We start from the raw sequence: 9,503 nt of genomic DNA, 5'->3' as shown, positions 1-9,503 counted from the left end.
ATATGTGTTGTATTAACACGTATATAAAGTTTTATAAAAAGCCGCATTCTCATCGACACTTACAGTACCGATCAGACCCAAACTAAACCCCGGGTTTACTTTCTGGGTTTACTTTGAGTTAACGTTTTGAAAATTTGGGTCCACTCGGGGTTTACTCGATAATTGCCTTTGGAGTCAACTATACGCACTGAAGAGTGAAGCAGACCTGTATTTTATCTTATCCTACTAACTGTGATTCCTTCCCCTTGTACATTCCGAATACACATGTAGCGTCTGCTTTCAGGGTATTCTTCTGATCGGGCTTTTCTCTCTGTGTCCACTCTGGGTTTATTTGGGGTTTACTCTGGGTCCACTCCACTAAACCCAGAAAGTAAACCCAGGGTTTAGTTGGGGTTTACTTTCTGTTAGGTTGGGTCTGATCGGTACTGTATGTAATACATCCGAGGTCTTTTTCCAAGCTCTGTCGGGAGTTAATTTTTTTTTCATTAAATTGGTTTAAAAATATTAAGCTTCCTTAAAAAAACGAGCCCTCCAAAAAATCCAAGCGACACAAAAAGTTTAGTTTTTTGATGAATTGTTTTCATTAGTAAGGAACACGCAGTTTTCAATCTTTTCAATTTAACAATAAGAACAATATTTATATTGTACAATTACGAAAGTAGTCAAAACAATTCCTATAACAAAGGAAACGGCCACACAGTAGCCCGCTTTTCTTGACTGTTTTTCCGCTTCTACTACATCACCATTTGCTGCTGCTTCATTAGCCTATAACAATAATATAAAATAAATAACAAATGTTTGCCAAAATTGTAATTAACACTTCAAGAAGTAAACAAAACATTTTTTTCATCATTGCAGTGTAACTCACACGTATTGATTGCTGATTTAAGAGCATCAATCACCATGTATCCTAGAAAATCAAGATCGTAGCCTACAACTGCATTATTATATTAACTATAATATGTGACATGTGTCTTATGGCAAAGATTTGGATAATGTTAAATACATCAAAAGTTAAACCCTTCTCATATAAGTCTTTAAGACGAATGTTTAAAAAGCTGGAAATGACATGTGAGGATAACGAACAGTATTCAAAATCAAAAGTCTAAGGGAAAAATACAAAACAGGAGCAGAGCAAACACGGATCTCTAAAAAAAAAATAGATGTAAGATCAGGTACCATGCAGTAGTGAGCACCATCCGCTGACCAGTCAAACCCTCCGTGTGCTCATTGTCCTTATCGGGAAGATCCGTAGACAATTAATGAATGATGTGAGTAATTATGTGGTGTTTTTGTCGAAATTCAAATATTTCCGGGGGCAATAACTGCTAGAAGGAACCATTACAGTTTTCAGTATGAATAGATTGCAAGACCCCTTGAGTACATATGTAAAATAAAAATTATTTTTTAAAGTTGGGGGATTTTAAAAATCTTTAAAAATTAATGAAAGTTCCAAGTTCTTACTTCTATATTTTTTAAACAGATAAGTAGAAATTACATTCACGTTATACATTAGGGGCATTACCTTGATCTGCAAGTTCAGGGAATTTCTTGAAAAAAAAGGGACATTTCGTGTCATAACTTTCAATGACTAATTAAGAAAAAAAACCCAGAAATCAAGAGGTGATATAACGAAGAAAAATGATTTCATATTTTGAATATGTGTCACTAAATGTACAAGCTAGTATAAAAACTGAGTTGTATTTACTTTGCTGGCATAATGGATGGCTGCTATTCCTGCCGGCCAAAAACAGCACAAACAAGCAAGGACAGCCGGAACCATCCAGTTAATGGTGTCAGGGTCTCGAGTAATAACATTAGCTCCAGGCTGTTTAACCTGTGTAAAAGATAAAGGTAATTAAATAGATATAATTAAGCATTTGATGCTTATTTTTGGATGTCGTCGGTCCTATGACACACCAAGCGGTGCAGACAAACTGAATACCGCGCATAAGCGATATATATATATATATATATATATATAAATATATAAATATATATATATATATATATATATATATATATATATATATATATATATATATATATATATATTCATATTCATACTGATGTCTATTTGTGGGAAATAGTGTGTATTACCGCTATAAAGCCATTTCTGCGCTGTAAGTCAGGGATATGAAACATACATGGAATTACGCGACAAAAAATATAGTGCCACAAATTTTGTGGAGAAAATTCTTTTTTATTAAGGAGTAGATATATTTTTATGATTTTTTTTTCAAAAGTACATATCAAATTGTTTATGTAAGATTGAAAGTTTCATTAATCTTACAAAAATAAATGTACCCAAAACACGTGAAGACGTTTCTATCTGTGTTCATGGCGCATGAATTAGCAAAGCGTATTCATAGAAAAATTCAACGTCGCAGATGCAAACATAAGGGGAAATATACACTGAATGTAATCATTATTCTATGTGGGTAAAATAACATATGATTCTTTGCGTAAGTCTGTGACCAAATAAAACAGTATTAATACTAGATAATGAGAAAGGAATTAAGCTAAATCAATGAGCCTTTTCTGTAAATTATGTAGTTAACTTTTCATCGTCTCTTTCAATTGGCATGTATGCTATTTGATTATTTTCTCTCTTCAAATATTCTTTCTATAAATACATGTATTTTTGGTCAAATTCTTCCTCTTTTTTTCTGTCAGACATGTTTTTGTTTGTTTTATTTATAATGTTAACCTACATATTCTATGCACGCTGTAAAACAAATGTGTTGTTATGTAATATGTTGATATGATTTGCACATTATACATACATGTATACACATGGCGTCGAGGGCGACATACGAATATAAGATTTAACATGCTACTAAGATTTCAGGTTTTGTCACAAATTTAATAACAATTAAAAGCAAAATAAGGTAGATATCCACAAGTACATTACATATGAATCGATGATTCGAGCAAAGTTTGACATATTTATTTAAGCATTGAATCATTATCTTTTGAAATATGTGGTCTCATAACTGCAACGGTGTGTGCATACAAATTGAATAACGCGCGCTAGCGCGTAATGATTATTTGTTTGCACACACCGTTGCAGTTTTGAGACCACATCTTTCACAAAATAATGATTCAATGCTTATATTTACCTTTTTAAACATTTATTTCTTCACCGCAAGTATGATTTGTTTTTAAAAAGCTCTGCCTTATTCAACTAGTAATGAGAAATTAACGGAAGAGCCATTGAAACAGCCGAATTATGCTGACAAAAATAGTACAGAGCGTTTTAAATTCTAATGACACAATTTTATTTTTCTTTCTGTGATTTAGTGAATTTACTTTTTGTACACTAAGAAATTAATCAATTGAATTCATTTAACCGTCAAAATATATTTACATCAATGAAATATTATAATCAGCGTAAGTATAATATCAGGTCGTGATCCAGTTTGAAGTCGCGAGAAAAGTCAGCTCATGTTCTTCAAGAAACACTGAAGGTATGAGGGAAAGAAAGTGAATGTAAATATATTTATTTAGAAATTCTCAAACGCTGGGCACTCATTTTTTTCGACATTTATAAATTGATATAAATTGAGGTTTTTTTCACAAAGTTTCTTAGAGATTTGATAAACAAAAATATGAGACAAACCAGATCTTGTTCAGAATTGCATAAAATTTACATTAAGAGTATTAAATATCACTTAAAATGCTGTACCAATGGTCGCATCACTTGATTCTGGGGAGTGCATTGTGATTGGTGTTGGCTGACTGGATATGGACCGCCACCTGGCGAGGAAAACTGATTACCTCCAGGGTACTGATTATTCTGGTTCTCGTAAGTTAGCATTAACTGGTCATTTTGGTTTGTTGCTTCATTGTAAGGAGGAGGCACTTAAAAAAAATTATCATGTAAAAGGATATTAATCTTATTGTTCGAATTCTCTTGTGTATTGCAATATCACGTACTACACAAACATTGATTTGTAGCGAAGTGTATTTTATGAACTATGTAACTATGTTTATTTTTACATAATGTGAAATAGTATTTTTTGATCTACTTTTGGAACACATACAATGGCGATAATCATGTTTCGAAAATCGATGAACATATCAGTATTAATATTTTTCATTCCACGATTTTTATAATATTACAAGGGTAACTGCACAGATGGGTCAATTCTTAGAATGTTAAGGAAAATAAAACCAGAAAAACACTTTTTGTCTGTCCCAAGTTATTGCTTCAATCGCTTTTTGATGATTTTTAATAAAATTACACATACCTGTGAAAGAAATACAGTTGAAATCGACAAAAGGGAATATATCCAAGATTTCTTTATTGAACAATTATCCATCTTCACTCATAAAATTACACAGGAACAAAAACAATTTTCTTACAGAGATTTATGATGGGAAATGTTGACATCTTTTCTCCATTCGGTGTCCTCGGCATACCTCGCGCAATTTTTTAACGTTATCATCCGGGCTTATTAATGGCTGATGCAATGCAAAATCTCGGTAGACTTTCAATTTTGGGATGTGTATTAAAACCTGAAGCGGAAGAGGGGCCGTTTCAAAACAGATAATCTAGACATTTTTGATATTACTGGATGAACGTAGTTTGAGCACAAAGGTATTTACTATTATTGAAATATCAAGCAAAAAGTGGTGGAAGCAAAAACTCGAGACAGTATAATATTGTCACAGGAAAAATAATGTTAGTACGAACTCGCCACTCTTGGCCGTGGTTTTTACTGCAAAACTCAATTAAATAGCATTACATGATGTAAGTTTAAATTACTATTAAAACAATTTGCAAAAGGATGATTCCAGGTGTAAATTATAGAATTTCATTTGTTTTATAACACACTAACACAAGTCATATTACAAGTAACGGTATCACTGACCCTAGGGCTGTTATTTTTACAATAGCTGTAGACATTTTAGGCTCATTATAACATTTTGCTTAGTTAGTTCGCAAAGTATCCAGAAGTGCAGAAAATGTTTATATAACAAAACTTGATATTATTCCCCGAAATGGCGGAACTAACATTTTACAAATGAAAGAGTTTTGTGTGTTGATTCATATTTTTTGGTTATGTTTTGTGAATTATGTCTGGTTTACTTCTTAATTATTCTTCTTAAAGCTGACATGAAATCCTTAGAGCATTTGGTGACCATATTAGTTTTGATAGCTCATCTACTGCCATTGGGGTATATATACCTGTCGAGAAAGTTACGGTCGGTTGCTTCAATCGAGAGGCACTCAGGTTGCACGGACTTCTAAATGCATAAACTACCAATGTAGTAAAACTTTAAATTTGTAAAAATTAATAAAGAAATTTAGTTGACTCATTGTTCTCAAACAATTAGAGGTCTTTCCACCTTAGTATATTTTATGTTTTCAATATTTTTTTTTTCAATAACATTTTCTCTGCCTTACGTCATAAAAAAGTGTCAAAAGATTAGGTATGCAATTATTTGTTTGAACATGTACTTTATGTCATTAGGACTTGACAATGTCAACTTTTCAATTTGAAGTGGAACGATAGTCCTACTACATGGATGTAAGGTTCTTAAAGTTTAAACTTTCAGGGGCGATACCTGCTTTAAGGTGACATTGACTCCTTTTGGCATGAATAGTTTGAAAGATCCTTAAAGTCAACTAAAGACATTGATAAAAGTTTCTATTTCTAACGGTTTACGAGAAGTGGCAATAACAAGCGTTTTGTACAACGGACAATAACTCTACATCTTTATCCAGGTGGGGACTTTAGTGCAATATTTTAAATTGTTATACTTTCATGTTAAATACTGAAATCTGATTGGTTAAGACGCAGTTCATAATCCGTTCTAATACCCTCAGCGTTAGCAACGCACTTGGCAACGGGTAACATTACAAATTGTTACATTCGCGAAAATTATGCGCGTACGGTTCGATGTAGAATTCACGTCATTCCTATATAAAAGCAGTAAAATTTTCTTAAAAATTAAGACATTCAGTATAACAAATTAAATAGTGCCTGTTTGGGAGAAAACCATTGTCAACCGACGCGAAGCGGAGGTTGACAATGGTTTTCGAGGGGTGTCAATTTCAACTGTTACCCTCCCAAACAGGCACTATTTATATAATGTCGTATGAAGTCCTACATCCATGAAAAAGTGTCTATACACCACCTTAACCATGAGGCAAAGTTCACTATCCTAAACTCGTAATAATTAATGATTCTATAAGTCTCAGTGTTAAAGGGTAATATTTTGAAATGTCTTAAAACGTCTTACTTTTGCAGTGGTTGTCATATTTATTTTGTTAAAAAACTTTTCTACAAGTCTTTTTGCTCACAGTGACGAGTTTTGGTAAATGAAATATCTGAATGCTGTGAAGCATGAGTAGTGCTATCGGCCTCATATAGAGAATGTGTAGCGATAAACAGAACAATAGAAATAGACAACTAAAATGGCTCTAGTCGGTAAAACGATTTCATGTCAACTTTAAACTATGTGTTGAAATTTTGAAAAATATGTTTATAGTTCACAAATTAATATATAAGCCTGCCAATGGTATATTGTATAAAAAATGTATGCAATTTTTAAAAAAAGCGAGTGCAGGAATAATTTTCTTTTTTTTTTTTTAATTCTAATTGGAACAAGGGCAATACATTGCCCTTCACTTTCCGCCATTTGTTTTTTTTTTATTTAGTCTTACCGCGTTGTACGTTACGTCTTTCAGGCAAGTACTTTTCATTTAAACTAATCAAAGAAACAAATTGGCAAATTTATTTTTTCAACATTTATCAAAGGACTAAGTGCGGTTTTATGCTTTTTTTGCCCCAAAAATCAAAGTTTTAGAAAGAGCTTTAAAATAAGATGAAAGATAGTTAAAATCATATTGGAAATAAAGGTGTAAAAGGTTATCGCCACAGTGACGTCATAACGTAGAAATGACGTCATGAATATTGCATTATTTTGATAAATTGATGTTTTGTAGCAAAATATGGGTGTTTTCCGATGGTTTTTCGACTGGGAAACATCGAGCGCAGGCTTGCTCAAGTACCATTTTTTAGTATAATATGTATAACTATCTGAAGAAAAACATATGTTAAAATTGCACTTGAGCAGACCTGCGCTCTATACTTCCGAATGCAAAATATAGAGCAAAAATGAGAATATCTTCATTTGTTTGCAACTTTGCGGGAATTAGGTCATTTAGATGACGTCATAGATAAAAAGCGAGTGAGCAACACTGACTAAAATCAAGATTAAAGTTATAGGCATCCTCTTTACAATGATTTGTGAAGATTTCATTCTTATACGATACTATTTAAAAATTGGTTGAAATCGGGGGCAGATATTTGACCAAACCGCACATAGTCCTTTAAATCCATGTATGCTTTTTGGCATAGGTCCTCAGTAAATAAAGAGATATATTGACACTTACGTAATCTACCATTTTATTTCGTTGCAAGTTAACTTTTGGATGCTAACCCCTTTTTTTATTTCATATCACCTCGCTCTCTCTCTCTCTTCACCCTCTCTCTCTCTCTTTCTCTCTCTCTGAATGTCAGATATTTAATATTTTGTTTCTATTTGAGCGATATATAGAGCTTATACATGAGAGTGAAACATGAAACTAAAACGGTCTCTTTATAAAATTGAATTATGGGTCATTCATTGCCTAAGAAATTTGAAAAACGGTTACACTGGAACTATGTTAAGTCATAATATTTTAAAATTGATATCAGAACACAAATAAATATCTTAAATGCAATACTTTCAGTAGAATTCAATTTTTTAGCTTAAATTCAAATTGAACATGTGGTAAAATTTAAAAAGAATATTCGAGAATAACTTACTTTCGGATCTTTTAGAAGACGACATGTCGTTAAGCTTGGGGTCTTTTTGAGTGTTTGAATATTCCAATCGCAAATTCAAGGCCAGTTCTCATTCATCAAATCTAAATATATGTTTCTTTGCAAGGGTGGAATTTTGACAGTAAACTTCCTGGTCTTTATTTTGAAACACTTGGTTTTGACTAGGTCAAGTATAAGGGATATTTGATATTTTGAAAAAATATTTCTCTGATGGGAATCCACGATAATATAGAAAAAAAAATGAAAATATAATTTTGAGTTTTTAAAGTTGCTTATCTAATATTTTACGTTTTATATGAAGATTTTGTTTAAATGGGATAAAAATATAATCGCATATGCCAATTTATTCTTTCTTATGATTTTTTTACTGTACAGCAGCAAAATAACTAACGGAGTTAATTTTTTCTATATTCGCTGAAATAAAAATTCAAAATTACGATTTTTTTAGTTCAGTTTAATACATGTTAGAAAAACAAAAGTGAAATTTTGTCTGTTTATTAAAACACACAATATAAAAAATGCATCAGTGTGAGTTGCATAGCGGTATTTCTTACAACCGATAAGCAGATCATATAAGTCGTTATTTATTTGTATTGATTGGTCACAATGTTTCTTTTTTTATTCTCATTTTCTTTACAAGTACACTTCTCTATTATTACAGTCGTAATAATTATTATATCCGTCTCTGTTGGAGATAGGATAATTAAACAAGGGTCAGGCAACGTGAAGTGTGAACACCTTTTATTTAAAAATCACTGTTTTTATTACCTGCAATTATAATTCTATCAACATGGATCACTCTTTATGAACATAAAATCCTTATATTTACAAAATAAATCAGTTTAATATGTCGTGTCTATGGACAGATACAAATATCTCGAGCTCTAACAGTCTAACACAAACCTACAGCGATTAAAGGTCGTTGAATCATTTCTTTTTGTGTTGAACGTTTTTTGTATAGCATTTGTAAGCCACTGTGCAAGCTTTTCTTTGATAACAGGAAGTTTTAAATTTATTTTTACGTTTTCCAGTCCTGTGTCACCAAGTGATTGTTCAATTTGGTGTGCATAATACTGCTGAAATTCGTTCTTTATGTTCTTTTCAAATATTTTTTTTAGAATTATTTTAAATGGCTGTAGTTTGTGCTGTCGGACACAACTCCTATTTTTAATGGCCATTACGTTTAAAAACTCATTTTCCTATGGGCGGCAAAGACATCTAATATACACAATCCTTTTTGCCATAAAGAAAGATCAGTGGGGTTTTTTTTTCAGAGTGAAAAACGTCGTAGTATTCTGGAAAACCAAATTTGGGATGTCACTTCTCTGTTTTCCCCTGGCACAACAGTTGTCGTGGCAGGATATATCCGTTCCTCACAATCTCAAGCAGTACCATCATCTGCCGCTTGTCATCATAGCCTTTCAGAGGAACTTGCGTTGAATCTGATATCACAATAAACATACATGTATTAAACCGATTAATGATGGTTTTGTTTAATTTTACTAGACTTCTTTAATAGCATAAAAACCAGTTTTTGCCATAGTCCAATTCCAATTGTACAAAATTAACACCTGTTTGGTCCCAGTTAAAAATCATTGAAGGTGGGGGATAGAGTATACTATGACAACACTTCTCACTCTGTCAATGTAACAATGCTTGTCT

At 32.2% G+C, this 9,503-nt stretch overlaps 1 protein-coding gene across 2 annotated transcripts; it reads right to left on the bottom strand.

The window, feature by feature from the left end:
• Positions 1 to 574: 574 nt before the first annotated feature.
• LOC128184081 (proline-rich transmembrane protein 1-like) lies at positions 575 to 7,961 on the bottom strand. 2 transcript variants are annotated; one of them, XM_052853405.1, is made up of 4 exons: positions 7,824 to 7,954; positions 3,689 to 3,864; positions 1,709 to 1,837; positions 575 to 765 (listed from the first exon to the last, which is right to left on the bottom strand). In XM_052853405.1, the coding sequence occupies exons 1-4, from the start codon at positions 7,846 to 7,848 to the stop codon at positions 619 to 621; spliced, it is 477 nt and encodes a 158-aa protein (XP_052709365.1). In that variant the 5' UTR covers positions 7,849 to 7,954; the 3' UTR covers positions 575 to 618. The 2 variants fall into 2 exon arrangements, with proteins under 2 accessions (XP_052709365.1, XP_052709366.1); XM_052853406.1 differs by lacking the exon at positions 575 to 765 and adding an exon at positions 825 to 1,325 and having other exon boundaries at positions 7,824 to 7,961.
• Positions 7,962 to 9,503: the final 1,542 nt, after the last annotated feature.

Source organism: Crassostrea angulata, chromosome 5 (genome assembly GCF_025612915.1).
Source record: "Crassostrea angulata isolate pt1a10 chromosome 5, ASM2561291v2, whole genome shotgun sequence".
Classification (NCBI taxonomy): domain Eukaryota; kingdom Metazoa; phylum Mollusca; class Bivalvia; order Ostreida; family Ostreidae; genus Magallana; species Magallana angulata.
This window is presented reverse-complemented; position numbering and strand designations above follow the sequence as displayed.

Coding starts and splice junctions, on each gene's coding strand:
- LOC128184081 (XM_052853405.1), bottom strand. CDS start 7,848: ATGTCGTCTTCTAAAAGATCCGAAA. Junction 3,865..7,823: donor GTCTTCTAAAAGATCCGAAA/GTAAGTTATTCT, acceptor ATTTTTTTTAAG/TGCCTCCTCCTTACAATGAA. Junction 766..1,708: donor CCATCCATTATGCCAGCAAA/GTAAATACAACT, acceptor TTATTGTTATAG/GCTAATGAAGCAGCAGCAAA.